We start from the raw sequence: 23,476 nt of genomic DNA, 5'->3' as shown, positions 1-23,476 counted from the left end.
CTGACTGCACAATTACTCCCAGGTCTTTTTCATTTTCTACCACCTTAAGTGTAGTACCACACAGTTGGTACGTTTCTCTGGGGTTACTTCTACCCATATGCAGTACTTTGCATTTGTCAAGGTTAAACTTCAGTTGCCACTTCTTAGCCCATCTGCCCAAATTATCTAGATCCTGTTGCAGTAGCACACTGCCATTACTGTCATTAACAACCCTGCCAACCTTTGTATCATCTGCAAACTTCGACACTAAGCCTGATATACCTTCATCAATATCATTGATAAATATACAAAACAACAGTAGACCCAACACCGAACCCTGTGGGACTCCACTAATAACATTAGTCCAAGAAGAGCAGCACCCATTGATTACCACCCTCTGTCTTCTCCCACTTAACCATCCTTTTATCCATTGTAGCAACTTACCCTTAATACCATTCTGCTCCAATTTGTACAATAGTCTTCCATGTGCAACAGTGTCAAAAGCTTTCCTGAAATCCAAATATATGATATCAAAATTATTTTTTGCATCCAGTTCCTTTGTAACCACATCATAATATCCTATCAAATTTGTCAGACAAGACTTTCCCTTAACAAACCCATGCTGTGTCTGAATTATTGCTGCAGTCTTGTCTAGATGATCCTGCAACGCATCTTTAACCAGCGACTCCATTATTTTACCCGGAACAGAAGTTAAACTAACTGGTCTGTAATTACTCGTGTCACCCTTCGAACCCACTTTGTGAACTGGGGATACATTTGCACATCTCCAGTCCGTGGGAACCTCCCCTGAGTCCAAGGATGCTCTCATAATTATGGCTAAGGGTTTGCTTAGTTGCTTTGCTGCCTCCTTTAATATAACTGGATAGATCCCATCCACCCCAGGAGATTTTCTAACGTTTAACTTCAACAGTTTCTCTTCCACTTTGCTCTCAGTTATTACAAAATCATTAAGTATTCTGCTACAATTTGATAACCTTCTGCCATTTTCAAACCTGAATAATTCCTCATGTGTGAATGTAGATGCAAAATACTCATTTAGTTTGTTTGCTGAGCATTATCATCAATAGTCGAACCATCGATGTCAAGTGGACCAATCAGATTCATCCCCTTCCTTTTAGAGTTTATATAAGTAAAGAAATCCTTGCTGTTTTTCTTAGCATCTTTTGCCAAGGATTTCTCGTAATCTGCCTTCACCTGCCGAACCTCTTTTGTGACCTGATTACAGATTAACTTATATCTGCCATAGACTTCTGAGTCGCTTGATAATTTATATGCATCCCATGCATTTTTCTTCTCTGTTACGAGTCTCATTAGTTCATTTGACAACCATTTAGGCCTAAAACCTTGAACAATATTTCTTAAACTTTTAGTAGCATCCACGATTAATTCCTTGAATGCTTCCCACTTAGAATTTACTGCTGGTAACATCGTCAGTTGATCCCACTGTACAGAATTTAAAAACTGTCGGAGACCACTGTACTCGCCTTTACGGAAGCAAAAACCCTTTCCTTTACCCCTGATTGTAATTAAATCTGTAAGTAAATCCCAGGTCAGTACCCTTTGATCACTGCCACCTAGTGGTTCTTTTATCTGCAAATTCCTAATACGTGAATGGTCATTGCTGATAACCAGATCAAGAGTATTACTTTCTCTGGTTGCCTCTCGAACATGCTGCTGCAGAAAACAATCATCCAATAAATCCACAAAAGTCTGACTAGTGTGTGAGTGCCCAAACCACAAGTTCCAGTCAATATTTGGGAAGTTAAAATCCCCCATTATAAGACATTCCGATTTACTAGCCCACTCTATTTCTCTGTACAATTGTTCATTGTACTCATTCGAGTCATTAGGCCTATAACACACTCCTACTCTTATTTTTGCTTTCGCAGTGCTTATGTCACACCAAACTGACTCAACAGTGCACTGTTCATCTATATCAACTGGATGCACTTCTTTTGATTTTATGTTTTTCTTAATTAACAGCATAACACCTCCTCCCTTCCTATCCTGTCTATCCTTTCTGTACACATTGTACTCCCCAAATTCCAGTTCGGCATTCCTTATATCAGTGTGACACCATGTCTCTGATATCCCAACAATATCCGCCTTTGATGTCTTGACCAACACTTCAAATTCATCAAATTTATTTACTATCCTTCTAGCATTGGTATACATGCAAGTATACATGCTCCTACTCCTATTCCTAGTTACCCTAACACATCCCATATACCCACCTGTTTCACGATGACTGCCACCCGTCCCTGAAACCCCCAACACCCCTCGCTCCAGGTCGCTACTTATTCTAATAGAAGTTGTGCAAGAATCACCTTCTCCTCTGCCTACGGCTACTGTTAAACTATTAGTCTTTGTATCCCCCCAAGCTATCAGTTTTCCGACCCACCCAACACTGCCTCGATGCATCACTGCCAAAGATGGAACAAAGGGAAGAGGTGGTCATCAGTAGGAGATATGGCCACCCCCTAATGTCAACGTAGGCTTTTCACTGCGTGTCCATACTTAGAACAATGTTGATAAGTTCTTGCGATAACGTTGCCCATTCCTCTGTCAGCGCCATCTTCAGCTGGTGAACATTTTCTTGTGGGTGTGGACGTGCTGCTAGACGTCTCCCCAGAGTGACCCATATGTGTTCAATGGGATTTAGATCAGCAGAACGGGCAGGCCAATCCATACGAAATATGTCCTCACTTTCCAAAAGCATATCACAACTGCAATGCTATGGGTGTGCCATTATCATCCATAAACACGAACTTGTGACCAATGGCACATCAGAACAGATGCCAAGAGAAAGCATTACCTCAGTACAGTAACATGCACCGGTTACAGTACAGAATACCAGTATCTGGAGTTGTGTACCTCCATCTAAGATAATGCCTCCCCAGACAAGAACACCTTGCCCGCCATATTGATCCCTTTCAGTGATGTTTTCCGGGTGATACCGTGTGCCAACATCTTGACAGATTAGCTGACGTCCAGAATTGGTGTTGAGACGGAATCTACTCTCATCAGTAAAGAGTACCTCAAGTAAATATTTTGTGGTTGTAACCTTTAGAAAGTGTTGGTCCTTAAGTTTTGCACACCAATGTACAATAGATAAAATGATGGCTGAGTGGGAGAAGACAGAGTGGTAATCAATGGTCACTGCTCTTCATGGTCTAATGTTATAAGCGGTGTTCCCCAGGATGTTGGGGTCTATTGGTTGTTTAATCTATTTATCAAAGATATTGATGAAAGTATATAAAGAGTAATGTCGAAATTTGGAGTGATACAAAGGTTAGCAGGGTTGTTCACGACAGTATGCTACTGCAACAGGATTTAGAAAAGTTGGGCAGATGGGCTGAGAAGAGACAACTGAAGTTTAACATTAACAAATACAAAGTATTGCACACTGGTAGAAGTAACCCCAGAACAATGTACCAACTCTGTGGTGTTACACTCAAGGTAGTGAAGAATGAAAGACACCTGGGGGTAATTGTGCAGTCAGATATGAAGTTTTCTGAGCAGCGCAAAGGGGCTGCCAGAGAGAGGTTATGGGACTTTGTCAATGATATACAGGAATTTTGCTAGCAGGGATAAGGAGGTGACTATCTCCTTGTATAAGGCAATGGTCGTGCCATGCCTTGAGTACTGCATAAAGGTCTGGAAGCCTCATTTTAGGAAGGATGTAGAGTTGCTAGAACAAGTACAGAGAAGGGCAACAAGACTGGTGAGGGCAACAAAGGGGTGGTCTTATGAAGAAAGGCATAAATTCTGATAATTTCAATGTCTGGAGACTAGGCACCTGCATGGTGATCTGATTGAGCTGTATAAGGCCTTGAATGGATTGAGTAGGCTGAAAGCATGATGGTATTTTTCTTCTTGCTCAGGTTACAAATGTGAAGGGGCATAAACTAAAATTGAGGAAAGACAGTTGTTGAATAGATATGCAGAAACGTGCCTTTTGCCAGTGCATAGTTGATTGTCGGAACAAGCTTTCATCTGTCGTTATGGAAATTGATAGTTTAAATAAATTCAAAGAAGGAGTGGACAAACTTTTGGAACAAATGGACGGGTGAAATGGGAAATTGGTTCCCCCCCCCCCCCCCCCCCCCGGCTGATGACATTTGTTCAGTCATTACTATTTTTAATAAAAAAAATTAAGTTTTCAATAGTTATAAGAAATGGTGTATTTTTGTTAACTTTTGGAATGCAACTCTTTTTGTACTGGTTATTAGTCCGATATAACAGTTTTGCACTACATGAGATATTATAGGAATCTAACTACCAAGTTATACAAGGATTACCAGTACTTTGATGTCAGGAGAGAACTATAACCACATGGTCTGATTAGATACCAATATTCTATAGGTGCTGTCACTGAAATATAATCAAAGGTAGTTTCACACACTTCTATTAAATAGTATCAAAATAAGCAGACATGTGTGAAAGAGAAGCAGTGCATGCTGTGTTTCTAATATGAAAAATAAATAAATAATATTATTATTTATTTATTAAAAACTAAATAATAATAAATAATAATAATAAATAAAAGTAAATGGTGCAGAATGAGCAGAAAGGGTAGACTTCATTTAGACAAATTCAGTAATTACTAAATATAGGAATATCTGCATATGCAAATACACACTGTTGGCATTTCAATCACTGGCACATATAAGTGTCACACCCAGAAATATTACTAGCAACATTGCATATTTTGGTCAGTTTTTTACACATGAGCTTGGAAGCATGTTTCAATTATTAAAAACATTCCTAAGCACAGATGAAACCAAAAACTTTTAAAAATGATTTTGAAACATTAATGTAATGTTTATTAATATTATCATTGATTGTAATAAATATAAATATATACTGCATTAGCAGAGGAAACGTGTCAATGGGATTTTGCTTTAATTCTCTTGCAATCAATTATATTCAAGATGAAAGTACATTCCTAGTATGTGTATCATAAAAGCGCAATTTTGCAAAATTTTTAATCGTTTACAGAACATAAAAATACATATTTCAACAAAGAAGCTTCAGGCTTACACAGAAGTAAGTAAGTAATATAACTGATTATATTTGTAAATATACATAAATAATATTGTTCCTAAACATAGCTTATGGTCCGTGCTAAATTTACTACAAGTTCAGTTTATAAAGAAAAGACCTCTCTAACAATGTACATACAATAACAAATACACAATACCAATAGATACAAAATATTATAATAATTGTACACCCATCATTCCTTATGGCTTTTGTTAAATTTCTATTAGCAGCATTATTAGTCTCTACAATGGGTTCTCAACCACAATCCTATGAATTGGAATCAGCCATTACACAAGAATGGGAACTGATAAATGCAGCACTAAATATTTGCATGTTGTTAACATGAGACATCACCCAGAGATTTATCAATGTATCATTTCTCTCCATTCTCATTTGAATAACTACAATTCCAAAATTAAATTTGTCCACAATTTTCAATATGAAGGCATATTCAAACAAATGTTTCATTAATATTTAATGTGACAATCAAATAAAAGGTTTCCCGTATTTGTTTTATGCTGGGTCCTTAACGTTTAAGCAGTGTTTTTTTTTTGTTTTTGTAATACACTTAAAATGCTGCAGAATAATTTCACATATTCATAAATGCAAAATCTAACAAGAAATTTAGAGCAATTCTACAGATAATTATTTATACTCACTAACTCGTCATTAACTGACACTGTATCATAATATTTCCTGCTGCTTTTAATTTCAACTGGTTTTCCAATCCAAGCCAAAGTTGCCTACAAAATACAAAAATTATGTACAAATTGAAGATAATGTATTTGTTTAAAGGGGACATATCTCCCTCTCTCTCCTATCTGGGTTTTTTTTTTTTTTTTTTTTACATAGGAAATGCTTCCCATTTTAAATTTTAGGTGTTGTACCCATTTTAAGTTTTAGGTGTTGATTTTGATTAACACCTAAATTAATATTTCCATTTTAAGCTATTAAAATGGAAATATTAATAGCTTAAATCTAAAAAAAGGAAAAATTTTGCGAGAGGCAAAATTTCTGTTTTACTCATTCAAGCAGTAGTCGCCACACGAAGAGCATACATCGATATACGAACTGTGAGTTGGCAGACATGCACCTAGTGTATGGATTAGCAGAGGACCCACACGGTGTGCACCCCCATGCGGCACAGCATCGCTTCGCAATAAATGTGTGGGCAGGTATGGTTGGTGACTGCTTAGTCGGCCCATACCTGTTACCATCCCACATGAACTCCGCTAAATATCGGATCTTTCTTGAACAAGTTCTACCAGGGTTACTTGACAACGTTCCAGCAAATATCAGATGCAACATTTAATTTCAAAATGACGGGGTGCCTGCCTAATACGGAAGGTGTGTCCTTGACCATTTGAACAGGCGTTTTGGGCGTCGATGGATTGGCTGTAGTGGACCCGTTGCCTGGCCCCCACGCTCACCTGATTTATCGAGCCTTGATTTCTTTCTGTGGGGGGACTCTCAAATCTACTGTGTATGAATTGCCTGTGGAGACAGAAATGGATCTTGTGGCGCTGCTGTTACTGTCAAAGAAACTCCAGGTGTGTTCGACCATGTTCGCCAATCCGTGCTGCGTCGGTGTCACGCATGCATCGCGTCCCATGGTGGAACCTTCGAGCATCTGTTGTAACATCATGAAATGCATCCATCTCTTACTCCATTGTTAATATTATGTCAAATAAATGTTTGCCACTAATTATTGTCTTGTGTCATTCCTGCTTCTTGTGCCTCTGCTACTACTTTCCCGTGACGTTTCCGGTTATGGATTCCTATGCGATTCACATTCCTTTAGATATTACCTACCTCCACTAAACGTTTGTACCAATATTTTTGAGACACCCTGTGTGTATATATATATATATATATATATATATATATATATATAGGCAGTTCTCTCTTTAAGAGTTTTTTTTTTTTTTTCAAGTATCAACAAAATCAAAAATATGAACATTAATTGCAAAAAATGAATATTAAACATTCATATATATATATATATATATATACACCACATTTCAAACAACACGCGTGGCTATTCAATACAGTGTACCCCGCTTTACGATATTAATCCGTTACCATCATATCACAAAATTATCGTAATGTGAACCCAATAACACATTGTTCTTTTGGCAATTCATTACATGGCCTCGGAAGTTCAAATTTTCGTATAACTCCCTAAAAGTTTGTTTTTATAGTGTATATTGTAAATAGTTACCAATTCAAATCATTAAACGTATTACTTTCATCGTTACCATATGTTATAAGAACCAATTTTGAATGGCTTTGTGATAATTTTCTAAAGCACATTTCTGGAAGTCACGACCATAAAACAATAAAAACAATTTACACCTTCCAGTTAATTGGGCCTTTCTGTTACTGCAAGCAATTATAAACCGGTAATAAACTTGATGTTATTGCATTTGTGAAAATACCGATAGTGGGAATTGTCTGGGTTTTTACATTATTATGGTGAAATGTGTTTGCCCTTTATTGAAATCTTCAATCGTATAAAAAAAATAATAAATTTTCAGAATCGTCTCTTCATTTCTTGTTTTTTTTAACCTTCGTAAACTTGTTACTCCATGTAAATCGTGTTATTTGAAATTTGTGCGTTCCGTTAAAAAAATGCTTATGCATGCTATTGAAATTTATAGAGAAAAGAAAAGATTATCTTGGAAATAAATGCCTCTTGAAGCATTTCTGAAGAAGACAACGACTCGCTGTGCAACAAACCAACGCGTGCTGAGCCAATAACGAGTGATCGCCGAGTGTGCATTTAATTGACGACGACGACGATGATGATGATGATGATGAATAAACATTCTTTAAAATTTGTAAGTCATAAATAATTTCTCTATTATTATAATTTTCTTGATTTTACAGGCTACATTTTCATTTTTTTTGGATAAATCAATCATTGTTTAAACAAACTAATTAGCTAACTAATTTCATTGTTGATAACGTAACCCCAATTTTTAACCTTGTCTATGGGAAATAAATTCCTGCTTTACGAGCGCGTGCTAGGAACAAATTAATTCGTAGGTTGAGAACTACCTGTAATTATATATATATTATTACTAGGATGGCTGTTGACCCTGGTCTTTTGATGAGAATGTGTTGTCTTTCTGGGACTTGGTTCACTGGGCAGATGAGTTCATGTTTTCTTGTTGTAGCTGAAGTTTGTTCCTGTTGCCGAATTGTTGGGACTCTGATGGAAAGTGCATGTTAATTGACAATAAATATCATATTGGCAGAATCTACAACTTGTTTTCAATTGGATATCATAGCCATCGGCAATAAAAACCTAGTTGTGTTAATACAATTGTTTTGATGAATTGGTTCTGCCCTAGTTGAACTTGATTTATCAGGGTGAAAATGTCTGTTGGCCAAGGACTTTTGGTTTAAGAATATATACTATAATGTTTTCATTTCATATTGGTGAACTGGCTGGATTTGAACTGTTACTATATATTCGATCTTGTGTTTTTTCATAATCCTGGTTGTTATCAAGGTATAGGTGACACAATTACTGTCACTATGACTTGTTCAATTACTTACTGGCAAGAGCTGGAATTGTGTGTTTCTCCTAAAAGATTATTAATTATTAGTTGTCTAACAAACTAAAGTATTGAACTGAGCCTTTTTGGGAATGTGGGCGTGTGTGGACTCACTTGCACCTTGTCTAAATAGTGTTTTGGGCCTATGGTTTGGGGCCCCAATACTTATGTTATTAATTCTTGGCAGGATAATCTCCTGAAGTGTAGAGTTGGTAATTGACCGGCCCTTGATTGGCTGTAAAATGTATATATGTTCTGGAAGTTATTGTGGTCTTCCTCTGAATTTAGAGGCTAGACATTGTGGACTTAATATTTTGGCTACACAGTAATATGTCATTGTTCTCTTTTTTTTTTTTTTTTTTTTTTTTGTGATTTGTAGTTGTATTATTTAGGTATATATTGTTTTTATTGTTTACGCTTCACTGATATTTGGTCTTAAGTCTAGATTAAGTACAGTCAGTCCTTGTATAGCACGATAGTTGTGTTCCTAGAAACCCTCGTGCAATGCAAAATCGTGCAATATGAACAACAGGCCCTATGGCAAAAATAGTGTTAGGTGCTGACCACCCAAGATTGAACACACATTTGTAACCAAAACATTACCAAACACAATAAATAATTGTAATAAAATACTTATGTATTTTATTACGAATATTACGTAATAAAATATTGCTAATGCTTTTGCTTCTATCGTAAGCAAACTTGTTTTTTTTTTGATTTTCTATCCAAACAGATGACAGCTGTTCCATCTCTTCCAATTCTTTGTGTCTTAATCTAATGGATTTTAATTACACTTTGAGTTGTTGCTGCTATGAAAGTTGTTTTTATTTTCTCTGCATTCTTTCTAATTCTTGGCGTTGCCTCATTTAGGTCTGTAGCACATGCAATATCACATGGTGTTTCATTTCGCTCAAAGCTTTTCACAATTTCATATTTTTTCTCTATCGACAGAGGTGGACTAGCCATAAGCCTTACCGGGGAAACCCCAGTGGGCTGGGGGCCGGTGTGATTTTGGCCATAAACCATACTATGAGGCCACTATAAATTTTCCCGGGTAAGAATTTTTGACCCAGTCCACCTTTGTTTATCGATATTGCTTTTCTTTTTCTCTCTGAATCTGCAGTGTCTTCACCAGGATGCTTCCTTTTCACATCTTTTAAGTATTTTACTCATTTTTAGGGAATAAAGCACAATTACAAAACTAGGAGGCACGCTTGATACACATAAACAAAGCTGCGCGCATGTAGCAACTGAATAAACAACACCGTAAAGGCAGAGATACACTATTAACACCTCACATTTTATTAAAGCACATTTCAAGGAGGTACTACCATAAAACAAAAATAATTTCCAGTTGCGTTTCTGCTAGTAGAATCTGTTACAAACTGGTAGTAAACTCAATCTAATTGCATTTGCGATAATACCGATAGCTGGAATTGTGTTGGTCTTTACGTTATTATGGTGAAATGTGTTTCCCCTTCACTGATATAAAAAACAAATAAATTTTCAGAATCTTCTCTTCATTCCTATCGTGTTGCATTCAGTTAGGGTGATTCTGCGTTCGACTGCCATTTCTTGTAAACACAAAGGCGAATTGTGCATAAGCGAATTCGGTTCGTGTTATATAAGATATCATTCCCCTATTTATAAATTGTGTATGATCGAATTCGTCTGTAGTAAACATAGTGTAAACATGTGTTATACGAGGACTGACTGTATCTGTTCACTATTCTATGTTACTCATTCTTCTAGTGTCTTTTTCTTCTTCCCATACTTCTCATTCTATTATCCATTTCCTTTTCATAAAATACCTGAATACTTTGTATTATTTAATTTCTCTTCTCTTCTATTTCAGGGGATGTCTCTTTCTTCTTCCCCTCATCTTCTATCCAACTTTCCCTTCCCTCCCATTTCCCATACTTCTCATTCTTATCTTCACTTACTTTCCCTAAACACCTTGGGGATCCAGGCTTGCCTGATAGCTCCAGTAAGAGTTTCAGTTTAAAAGCAGTCCCTGGCACGCCTCCTCCTGGCCATGGTTGGGAGTCAGAGGGCAGGGAACCAGATGTCCCCCTGGCTGCCGGCACTCAACACAACAACGCACATACTTACTATATATGTAAATACTACATATATACTTGCTGGCCTTGACCTTTTGCCTTTTCAGATGCTACTGCAGTGCGTAGGGAAAACCTGGAGACCGCAATTAAAACAAACAAACACACCTTGACTTTTAGTACATAGTACTGTGCATGAGTTGAAGTTTGAGAAGATGAAAAAAGATACTTGTTGACATCAGAATTCAATTTCTGTAGATTGTAATTTTCAGAAAATACGCATGAAAGGAGGTTGTTCCAGAAAACGGAAGTTGAAGGAATAAATGAGGAAGAAGAAGAAAGATTGGTTCTGGGAATTTGAAATTGAACAAGTGCAAAGTGTGTTAGTTGTCTCTCTCCATCTCTGTGTTTTTTTGTTTTTTTTTGTTGTTAGTTGTTGGCGCATCGGCTTCTGTGGCCATAATGCACCTCCCAAGGTTTCTGCGCTACTCTGATCCAAGCCCGAGGCGGGATTCGAACCCGCAACCTTTGGGTTGCCAGGCAGGCACATTACTCACCTGGCTAGCCCGGTCGGCCTTTGTGTTGTGTCGCACTCTGTGTAGACCAGAGATTTAAAAAGTGTGTGGAGAGTGGAAGGATGTGTAGTGTTGTGTACTGTTGTTCTTCTGACCATTTTGCTGTTGGGCACCTATTGGGACCCACCATTACCGCAATTGGTCCCAGAGAGGAAGATCAGGTACCCAGCAGATTTTATTATGTACTCTGGCAGGCCTTGCCACCTAGTTTCCGAAGATTTCAGTGACAAGGGCCTATGTGGGGGGGGGGGGAAATGGGAAAAATAAACACTAGATTTTAAAAGGCCAAGAGAGGTTTATGTAAGCATGGACGGTTTAAATTTGGATGTTATTAATTTGATAAATTGTATGGAGGCATACACTGATGAATAAGACAGAGTTGGGGAGGGAGAGAGACAGAGGTATGGGGGACAATAGAGAAGGTGACCACAGAAAGTCACTGAGGCAGGCCTGTGCCTCACCAGGCGGAAGAATCTGATGGCAGGGACCCATCCCCCCCCCCCCCCCCGGCCAGAGAGGAAAGTAAGAGAAAACCAGATGAGAGTGCTTGGTTTGATTGCCAATGTGGCTTGTGGCAGCAAAGCTGCTGGTGTCTCCAATGTCTGTGTTTGGAGTCTTGCATGGGATCAGCTCCCTTCCAGGATTTGTGGTCACTTCCTTGTTTCTTCTAGTTATGGTGACAATTCTGTGGATTGCATTTCATGGGATGCAGTCCAATCCATGGTTGTTTGTTGTCGCGTATTCAGGATCCAGACGTGTTGATATACTTGGGACAGAGTCCCTCCCATCTAGGGTTTCAAGTTGAACAGTAAAAGGATGTTGACTGGATGTGGCACATATTCAGACTGGTTTGGAAGAGAGAGCAGGAATTACAGAAGCCAATTCAGAACAGTGCCGATGGAAGTATCAGTAGAAATGGCATGCAGCAGAAACATTATGACATTATGATACAAAGAGTGGAGAAACTTTGTTTAGAGATGAGTCATTAATTATCATAGCTGCTCTCTTCTGAAAGGAATCTAGAAGCCTGAGAGAGCTTTTGAAGAAGTTTCTGGAAGCCTGAGAGAGGTGCTGGTGCACTTCACCAGATGGGAACAATATTCTATGGTAGGGCAGATTTGCAATTTGTGTAGGGCGAGCAGCTTTTAGGAAGAAAAGAAACACTGAAAGCACAAGAGAAAACTCAGTTTTCAGATGCAGAGGATGCAATATTTGTAATGTGCTTATGCCAAACTCGATTAAAGGCTTTGAAATGAGAAAATTTACTGTGTGAGTTTCACCAAACCTTTCCATTGCATTTGTCCATAGATGGGTAACATAAGCCAGAATATGACCAGTGGATTCGACACTGACGGAATCCATACTGGTGTTCGTTGATCAGATGGAAGGTTTCCAGATAGTTTCCAAGAGAGATTAAAGTCAGGATAATCCCCAACAGGGATATATAATCTTGTCTAGAAATCCGAGCATCGTTGAAGAAACACATAGGAGCAGAAGAATCCTCTTTTTTTTTTTTTTTTTTTTTTTTTTTTTTTTTATGCAATGAGTGTGAGATAAACATTCAGCTGAGGCACGGGGGGAGGGGAGATGACAGAGTCCAGATCCATTTTTGCTGATGCTTTGAAAATGCTCTTCACAGTAAAAAATCCACACAAAACTACACACAGAAAATGTACCCCATTCTCTTCAGGTCTGAGAACAGTCAGCAGCACGGCCTGATGATGGGTAAGAGTTGGCAGTTAATTGATTTATCCATTATTTTAGAAAGAGTAAAAGTAATTGCAATGAAAATATAATTGAGTGGGACACGTTTGTCACCCTTTTTAGGAACTCAATGGATATCAGTAAATTTCCAAGCAGAAGGGAAAACACCGCTGGAATAAGAAAATGAAAAAAGGCAACTGGAACTTTCTTATCATCAAGGTTGTTCAAAAATCCTTCTGAGAAATATTGGTTTCTCTGCATATAAAAATTGGGTTTTCTCTTTCGCACTTGGGAAGACAGAAGCTGTACAAATCACAAATCTTCCCTACTATGGAATATTGTTTCCACAATTGGGGCAGTACCCCCAAAACCTCTCTTAGGCTTCTAGATTCCATTCAAAAGAGGGCAGTTAGGCTAATTAATGATTCATCTCTAACAGAGTCTCTCCACTCTGTCTCACAGACATTCTTTTTCTGCTTGTTTGTTTGGATACACTGTCATCATGCCTTTTCTATAGATACTTCCATGGTGCTGCTTTACTGAATTGGCTTCTATAACTCTCTCTAAGAATCAATTTTAAACACCTTTGTGAAATTTTTCTAAAGCACATTTCTGGAGGTCATGACCATAAAACAATAAAAACAATTTGCACTTTCTGGTTTATTGAGCTTTTCTGTTACTGTAAGTGGGTAATAAACTCGATAGCTGGAATTATGTGGTTTTTTTACATTATTATGGTGAAATTTGTTTCCCCTTTACTGAAATCTTCAATCGTATAAAAAACAAATAAATTTTCAGAATCTTCTCTTCATTTCTTTATTTTTTAAGCTACGTAAACTTGTTACTCCATGTGAATTGTGTTAGCTGCAATTTGTGTGTGCCATTAAAAAATGTTTATGCATGCAATCATTAAATTTATAAGAGGAGATTATCTTGGAAACAAATGCCTCTTGAAGCATTTTTGAAGAAGACTCCTTGTGCAACAAACTGAGTGCCGAGCCAATAACGAGTGTGCATTTAGTCAATCCCTATTTTTAACCTTATGTCTATGTGAAATAAATTCCCCCCTTTACAAGTTTTAGCTTTACGAGCGCACACTAGGAACAAATTAACTTGTCAAGTCGAGAACTACCTGTATACATATTAATAATTCTTAATACAAACAGAAAAATTCTTAACTTGAGAGAGAGAGAGAGAGAGAGAGAGAGAGAAAGAGAGAAAATGTGTGCAGGTGCGTGCATGTGTCTCCCAGATGAATCTAAATAGGAGTTAAAAATCCTCATGTTACTCCAGAATGGGACAATTCTATCTTGAACATTTAAAATGGGGGGAATGTATATTTTCTTATGACAGATTTGAGAAAGTTTAAACTAATAAAAAGTGTATATATATATATATTGATTTTAATAAAGACATACCTTTTGCTTTTTGGAACAATATTTCTTAAATAGATTTGGCAAATCAGATGCAGACATCTAAAATGAAAACAAAACTCATTATTGGAGAATTTTTTTTTTTTTTTTTAAAATGATAGGCACACATGGTTAATACAAGAAATTATTTCCCAAGTTTATAAAAATTCTTTCTGTACCACACACAACTAACAGAAATATTGCACTTAGATAAAATTAAACACTGAAACAAAAATAAAACACAGAAACCAATTAAGAACCGATTGAAAACAGATAAAATACCAAGACTATCCTAAACATAATACAAAAAAGCAGTCAATTTAAAATGAATTTATTGGATAATGATTTGCATTAAAAACTTTCAATGTAATCTCCATCGTGCCTGAAGACTGCTTCCCAGATGCTAGCCATTCTTAGCCATTCATATAACTTTTATACCTTAAATATACACCAACTTGGATTTATATTAGTAACAACTGACTATTACATCATGGGGCCACTGTAATGTGCTTGTAATATAGCCCATACATGTTTTGCATGGATTTCACAAGATGGTGCAGAGTATCCGATGATTGTGCTACTCATGCATGCCAAAATGTGCCCATTAATGCCAGCACATTGTCAGGCAAATGGTAATAGCATCGAATGCCCTTTTTTCATAGGTCCCAAACATGCTGGGTTGAGATAGTGTACTGGAAAACGGCCTCCGTAGCCAAGTGGTCAGGAGCGGGAGTACAGTAGTACACGCTCCTTGAGTAGACCGGGGTTCAAGCCCCTGACTGCTGAATACGGTCGATCTGCCAACCCGCACTGGACCAGCATGGCAGATTATGGTCCATTTCCCTCAGCATGAATTGTTGAGGAGGCTTCCATCCTGCAGTGGGTTGATAATGGCTGCACTTTACTTTTTTTACTTGGGCAGTCACAGAAGGACATAGAATTCACTGTCAACTTCCTGAAACCGGCAGGCATCTTGCTGGACCTTTTGCTGGAAAGGTGTGTTCTCTTTTTGATAGATACCAGAGTTGTTTGGATACACTGTCATCATGAATGGGCTTACTTGGTTGGCAATGATGGAGAGGTAGTCATTCCCATTTGGCCATTGATTAACAATGACCAGATGGCCACAGGGCATATCACAAAAAGTCTCCAAACCATAAAACCACACCTCCAGCCTACTGAACAACAACAGTGCACATCCAGGTGCCATGGCTTCATGATGCTTTCTCTAAATGCAAGTATGCACATCAACAGGACAGAGCTTGAAACAAGATTCATCACATCAGGTGACAGATTTCCATGTTAGTGGTCCATTATTGGTGTTGACTTACCCATGGAAGATCCAGTTTCTTGCATCTTGCAGTGAGCATGGGTAGTCTGACAGTCATAGCTTATGCAATCTGATGTCTGATACATGGTCCATGTAGATACTGCTGATCTCTTCCTATCTTTTTCTGGGTTAGCTGGACCACTGTATTGTGTTGCTGGTGTGTTATGAGAAGAGACATTATGCTTACATGTGACCTTTGGCTGGTTCTTCTACCACTGTTGAACCAGTCAAGGTATTCTCACAACACCACGAAATACGGACCCTAAAAATGAAAATTCATTACTCGCTCTCAAGGTGGGGTTATTTGTGCAAAAGTTTTTTTTAAAACTATTGTTATTTCAGAGTGTGTTGAATGTATTTTATCACATTTGTTTCAGTGATTTATATTCAGATAACTGGACACTTCTCTCTGTTATGTTAGATTTAGATTTTTTTTTTTTTTTTTTTATGATTACTTCAATCACAGTGTGTACTTTTTTCTAACATATCTATCTATTTTATATATGCTCATTTTGCCAAAAAGAAATTTCACAAGAACTAATGACTACAAATATTTGGCAATTCACTTGAACAATGGTTCCAACAGTCTTTGTGTATAGTTTCGGGTTCCTTGTTTTTCTTCAACCATTAATTCAATGAACACCTACAGCCTTAGCCTAGTCAGTTTTAAAAGAAAGGTTTCAAATAGTACAGACAGGAAAACAAAACTTGCCATTCTCTAAAGACAGCCACTACATTTTGGTAAAAAAGATACAGTTTCAAATTTTGTGCTGCAAAGGATACCAAATTGAAATAAACTTTGAAATTTACCTATAAATGGAAGTAAACAATAGCAGAGAATGCCAGCCAGGAATGGCATGTAAGTGTAAATAAATCTGAAAAAAGTTTGTATAGATGGAGGTGAAAATTACACAAAGTGCCAGGGACTAGAAGGGTAAGGATAGTAGAAAAAGTAGTAATGTGGATTTGAGAAAGGCAAAAAAATGTTAATATCCTAAAAGTTATGATGAATTAAGAAAATTATTTCCTTAACAATTTTCTTAATTCATCCTAACTTTTAGGATATTAACATTCTTTCAAATAACTTTTAGGATATTAACAGCCTTTCAAATATCTATATTGCTTCTTTTTTCTACTATCCTTATCCTTCTAGTCTGGCACTTTGTGTAATTCTCATTTACATGCTTATATACTTTTGCATCCTTTACTGCTGCTTTGCGTGTTTTGGTGCATTTGTCATACCTTGTTTATTCATTTTTTTATTTTTCCATCAACTATTACTTTGACTTCAAATAACATTTTATATATATAAAAAATATAAATGTAAGCAATAATGATTTCAATGTGGATAGAGGTAGTACCATTCACCATAGGTCAAGATCATGGAATAGCAGTCATAAAATGATACAATTCAAACCTGCAAAAATAAAGGTTAAAAAACAATGTCAAAAATAATATAATAGAAGTACTTGATGCTGCAATTTTGATGATTTTAAAGTTGTTCTCAAGGGACAGCCGGGGAAAAACCAAGGAAAAGGCAGCAAGAAGTAAGGCCTCTGTTTCTAACATTAAGTATACGTAACATGTGGTAGGTATAAAGAAACCAAGTTTTTAAATATGAATGGAAGCTGAGTTAATTGTGGTGTGTAGAGTACGAAATGCTAATGTATATTTCATGGCTGACCCGACAAAGGCAGAGGAATAATAAGCATTAAGAAACATAAGTAGTAAAAATTACTAAAAGTTGAAGATAAATAAACCTTAAATGTTTAAATAACGAGTTGGAACAGGCGGCCAGAAACCATGCTTACCGTATACGTTTGACGGTCGTGGAGACAGCCGTCAGGTGTAGACCAGTGTTCTGCAGAGGAGAAAAAAATGCTACATGCTCGTGTCAATGACTATACAGTATGTAGAAGCGACCATCACCTCATACAAGTATAGCTATGCACACAAACCTGGTAAGACTTTAGAACTAATTCTGAAGCCTATCCTAAATACATTACCCAATAGCAGAATTATTTACAATAACCAGCCTGTAATAGATGCACTAAAAGCTAATAACATCACCAGTATATCAATATATGATTTTAACAGCCTCTTACCAGCATAGATCTACCAAACTTGAAGACAGTCTTCAACAAAGTGTACAACAGCTACAAACACATGATAAACTGCAAACCAACATATTGGAACAGCTTGACCAACCTCTGCATTTCAAACAACTACATAACTGATGGAAGAATAGTTTACTTGCATACCAAAGTAACACCAATGGGCAGTCCAGTTAGCTGTGTCCTGGCCAACCACTATCTATATTCAAGGCAGAATTATCTATATTCAAGGCAGCAAACATTTGGAGCGAGTGGATGGGTGAAATAAGATTTTTTTGGCTGATGCTATATAAGCTTGCTTTCTTGCATCATGTGCCATTGCTAATGCTAATACTACATCTATATTACGCAGAAACCTCATTACAACTGAACTACACATGTTCAGATACATAGATGACTTAATGATAATAAACTGCACCAACTTCATACAAGAGTTTGCTATTTACCATCCAGAACTGACTCTGGAAAAAACCAACAACAACTGCACAGCCAATTACCTAGATCCGGATATTGATATTAATGGCTTTATTCTGCATTATAACAGCTATCACCGGTTCACCTACAAAAGGTCTATTATCTTCAATCAATTTCTTAGTGACTATAAAAATTCAACGACAGAATCTGCTTTAGACAGATATTAACCAGCAGATTCTTAAACAGGGGTTATTTACCATCCAGAACTGACTCTGGAAAAAACCAACAATAACTGCACAGCCGTTGCTACAATAAACCGAATTAGGATGCAAACTAAGAAGAGGGAAAAAAAACTACACCAACCAACAATAGGAACATCAAAAAATACTTTTTTTTTTCTGTCTCATACTTTGAACAGTGGCACAAACAGCTTAACAGATTCTTTAAAGATACTGAATTAGAGATTGTCGCCAGACCAATACGGAAATTACACACTATACTGAAACAATCGCTCAGTCCTTTCCTCTTTTGCAACACCAATAAATGACCTGGTATACAACATTTCTTGCTGTGATTGAGGCTCGTCTTATCAAGGCTTGACTTGATTTACTCTGAATTGTTGTTGTTATTTGGTTTTTAGGAGCATTAGCAACTAAGCCCATACTGCTCCAGGGATATGCAGTGGTCATTCCCTGTCCTTTACACTTTCTCCGTATTTGGTGGTCACAGGCTCGAACCCAGGTCTAATCAAGAAGCGTGTGCTACAAACTGCTGCTCCTGCCCACCTGGCTACGGAGGCACCGTATTTACTCTGAATTTTAGAGTAAAACAGCACACGACCACAGTTCGTGCTTCTTGTTCAGCAAAGTCAAAATTAGCCTTTCGTGCCATTAATGGTAAAAAAAAAATAAATAAAATAATTTTATTTGAGGCCAAAATACTTAGTGCCCAACGTAATTATACAAAACTATTAATTGCAGAAACAGTCGAAATTAAATTACATAAGAATTTATTAACATTCGTCGTCCATATCTGAACTCCAATTTGTGGTCTTTTACACGCATGTTCAGGCTCACACATACTCCGTAATTTTCATTCCTGTGATCACGACATAAGGTCATAAAGCTCTGTCAGCTTCAGGAAGGAAAATCGTTTTTCAAAATTTACGTTAAACTTTTAAAAAATTTTTAATTGTTTTCAATTGATTTTTTACTGTAATCATTTTGCGTTAATCTTAAATTCGTTTTAGTTTCTGGAGAATATCATAAGGAAGTATTCTACATATCATATTTAGGTAAATTTCTCTTATTCTTCTAGAAGTATTAAAATAAATATATTTAATATATTAATTAAATATATATTTCTTATTTAAATAATTTGATTTCTAAAAAAATAGTAAACCAAAGACTTTAGGCTGTTGTTATTTGGTTTTTAGGAGCATTAGTAACTGAATAGTGAAGTTGCCACATTACTTGAGCAGAAAAAGGTGGCATAGAAAGGTTACAGAGCAATAAAAAGTACTGAAGCGTATAACAGCTACAAGATGATCTGTAATAGAGCCACAGAAAAGGTAGTAGTAGTAGTTGCATGTGATGCAAGAAAGCAAGTGTATGAGCTTATGCAGCATCAGCCAAAAAAAAAAAAAAAAAAAAAAAAAAAATCACACCATTACCTCCAAATGCCTGTCCAGTTCCTCCTTAAATTTATATAACCTATCAACTTCCACAACGAAGTCTGTTCCAGCAATTAACCACCTGCTGGCTAAAGGCAAACTTCCGCACATCTATTCTACATCTGTCTTTTTTAATTTGAATTTTGGCCCTCCGTAATCTGAACAAATGGAAGGAACCCATCAGAATTCAGCGTGCTCAACCCATTCAAGGGCTTATACACCTCAATCAGATCACTGCGCAGGTGCCTAGTCTCCAGCCACTGCAAATTGCAGAACTTAAGCCTCTCTTGGTAAGAGCACGCCTTTGTTCCCTTCACCAATCTTGTTGCCCTTCTCTGTACACGCTCAAGCAAATCTACATCCTTCCTAAAATGAGGCCTCCAGACCTGTACGCAGTACTCAAGGCGTGGCCTGACCATTACCTTATACAGAGGGACAATCACCCCCTTTTCCCTGCTAGCAAAATTCCTATATATCATTGACAAAACCTCTAATTTACATTTTTTATTAGTTTTTTTTATTACTTTTTATTAGTTTTTATTAGCATTAGACGTGCCCTGGCAGCCTGTCTGCATTGCTCAGAAAACTTCATATCTGACTTCACAATTACTCCCAGGTCTTTTTCATTTTCTACCACCTTAAGTGTAGTACCACACAGTTGGTACGTTTCTCTAAGGTTAGTTCTACCCATATGCAGCACTTTGCATTTGTCAAGCTCATGCCACTTCTTAGCCCATCTGCCCAAATTATCTAGATCCTATTGCAGTAGCACACTGCCATTACTGTCATTAACAACCCTGCCAACCTTTGTATCATCTGCAAACTTCGACACTAAGCCTGATATACCTTCATCAATATCATTGATAAATATACAAAACAACAGAGGACCCAACACCGAACCCTGTGGGACTCCACTAATAACATTAGTCCACAAAGAGCAGCACCCATTAATTACCATCCTCTGTCTTCTCCCATTCAACCATCCTTTTATCCATTGTAGCAACTTTCCCTTAATACCATTCTGCTAGAATTTGTACAATAGTCTTCCATGTGCAACAGTGTCAAAAGCTTTCCTGAAATCCTAGTATATGATATCAAAATTATTTTTTGCATTCAGTTCCTTTGTAACCACATCATAATATCCTATCAAATTTGTCAGACAAGACTTTCCCTTAACAAACCCATGCTGTGTCTGAATTATTGCTGCAGTCTTGTCTAGATGATCCTGCAATGCATCTTTAACCAGCGACTCCATTATTTTACCCGAAACAAACAGAAGTTAAACTAACTGGTCTGTAATTACTCGTGTCACCCTTCGATCCCCCTTTGTGATTTGGGGATACATTTGCACATCTCCAGTCCGTGGGGACCTCCCCTGAGTCCAAGGATGCTCTCATAATTATGGCTAATGGTTTGCTTAGTTGCTTTGCCGCCTCCTTTAATATAACTGGATAGATCCCATCCACCCCAGGTGCCTTTCTTACGTTAAACTTCAACAATTTCTCCTCCACTTTGCTCTCAGGTATTACAAAATCATTAAGCACCCTGCTACAATTTGATAACCTTCTGCCATTTTCAAACCTTAATAACTCCTCATGTGTGAATGTAGATGCAAAATACTCATTCAGTTTGTCTGCTATCTGAGCAGGATCATCAACAGTCAAACCATCGATATCAAGTGGTCCAATCAGATTCATCCCCTTACTTTTAGAGTTTATCTAAGTAAAGAAATCCTTGCTGTTTTTCTTACCATCTATTGCCAAGGTTTTCTCGTAATCTGCCTTCGCCTGCCTAACCTCCTTTGTGATCCGATTACAGACTACCTTATATCTGCCATAAGCTTCTGATTCGCTTGATAATTTATATGTATCCCATGCATTTTTCTTCTCTGTTACGAGTCTCATTAGTTCATTTGATAACCACTTAGGCCTAAACCTTGAACAATATTTCTTAATGGGTATGAAACTTTTAGTAGCTTCCATGATTAATTACTTGAATGCTTCCCACTTAGAATTTACTGTTGGTAACATTGTCAGTTGATCCCACTGTACAGAATTTATAAACTGTCTGAGACCACTGTACTCACCTTTACAGAAGCAAAAACCCTTTTCTTTACCCCTGATAGTAATTATATCTTTAAGTAAATCTCACATCAGTACACTGTGATCACTGCCACCTAGTGGTTCCTTTATCTGCCAATTCTTAATACACGAATGATCACTGCTGATAACCAGATCAAGATTATTACCCTCTCTTGTTGCCTCTCGAACATGCTGCAGCAGAAAACAATCATCCAATAAATCCATAAAAATCTTACTAGTGTGTGAGTGACCAACCAACAAGTTCCAGTCAATATCTAGGAAGTTAAAATCCCCCATTATAAGACATTCTGATTTACTAGCCTACTCTATTTCTGTGTACAATTGTTCATTGTACTCATTCAAGTCATTAGGCCTATAACATGCTCCTACTCTTATTTTTGCTTTTGCAGTGCTTATGTCACACCAAACTGACTCAGCAGTGCACTGTTCCATCTATATCAACTGGATGACTTTTTTTTTGATTTTATGTTTTTCTTAATTAACAGCATAACAGCCTTCTCCCTTCCTATCCTGTCTATCCTTTCTGTACACATTGTACTCCCCAAATTCCAGTTCTGCATTCCTTATATCTGTGTGACACCACGTCTCTGCTATCCCAACAATATTTGTTGGTATTGTTATCAAAGGCGGATGTCAAGACATCCGCCTTTGATGTCTTGACCAACACTTCAAATTCATCAAATTTATTTACTATACTTCTAGCATTGGTATACACGCAAGTATACATGTACCTATCCTTATTACGATCCAGTCAGACATGAATAGGTACAAGTATACATGTACCTATCCTTATTATTAGTTACCCTAACACATCTAATATAGCCACCTGTTTCACAACGACTGCCATTAGTCTCTGAAACCTCCAGCACCCCTCGCTCCAGGTTGCTACTTATTCTAATAGAAGTTGTGCAAGAATCACCTTCATCTCTGCCTGCGGCTACTTTTAACCTTTAAATCTGTGAATCCCTCCCAAGCTAGTTTTCTGACCCACCTAACACTGCCTGGATAGCATCAGCAAATATTCTTGCACCCTTTCTTTAAGTGTATCCCATCCCTGTAGAAGCAGTCTCTCCTGTTAACAACAGGGAAGAGACTGCAACAAGTTCGACAGGCAAAGGCAATTTATAAGAAATCACTAGCAAACAGAGCAAAGAAGGGGGGGGGGGATAAGGAATTCTTCACATATATAAATGCCAAGAAGAGCAGGACAAACCAGATCGGAGCTTTACGTAAGGGAAAGGGGATAGTATTAAATACACCAGCTGCTGTTGCAGATGAACTCAACAGTTATTTGCATCGATATTTACAAATGGAAAACATTTTGTGGCAATGGGAAATTGTGGGAGCGAAGTTGAAAAATATGTAATTAATGATATTGAAATTTCGCAAGGTTATTTAATGAAAAAACGTTCGAGCCTACATGCCAGTAAGGCTCCTGGAGTTGATGAAATATACCCTATAATCTTAAGGGAGGTGGCAAGTGAGTG

The 23,476-nt window shown here is 37.3% G+C and overlaps 1 protein-coding gene across 1 annotated transcript in view; it reads right to left on the bottom strand.

Moving 5' to 3' along the window:
- Positions 1–23,476, bottom strand: part of LOC150089578 (DNA (cytosine-5)-methyltransferase PliMCI-like) — a 596,839-nt gene that overhangs the window by 341,081 nt on the left and 232,282 nt on the right. The window contains exons 15-16 of the mRNA XM_090368675.1: positions 14,364–14,420; positions 5,706–5,789 (exon numbers count right to left, since the gene is read on the bottom strand). Coding sequence (XP_090224801.1) covers positions 5,706–5,789; positions 14,364–14,420 — 141 coding nt within the window. The remainder of the gene's footprint in view (positions 1–5,705; positions 5,790–14,363; positions 14,421–23,476) is intronic.

Source organism: Mastigoproctus giganteus, chromosome 2, assembly GCF_048544385.1.
Source record: "Mastigoproctus giganteus isolate SK-2022 chromosome 2, ASM4854438v1, whole genome shotgun sequence".
Lineage (NCBI taxonomy): Eukaryota > Metazoa > Arthropoda > Arachnida > Uropygi > Thelyphonidae > Mastigoproctus > Mastigoproctus giganteus.
This window is presented reverse-complemented; position numbering and strand designations above follow the sequence as displayed.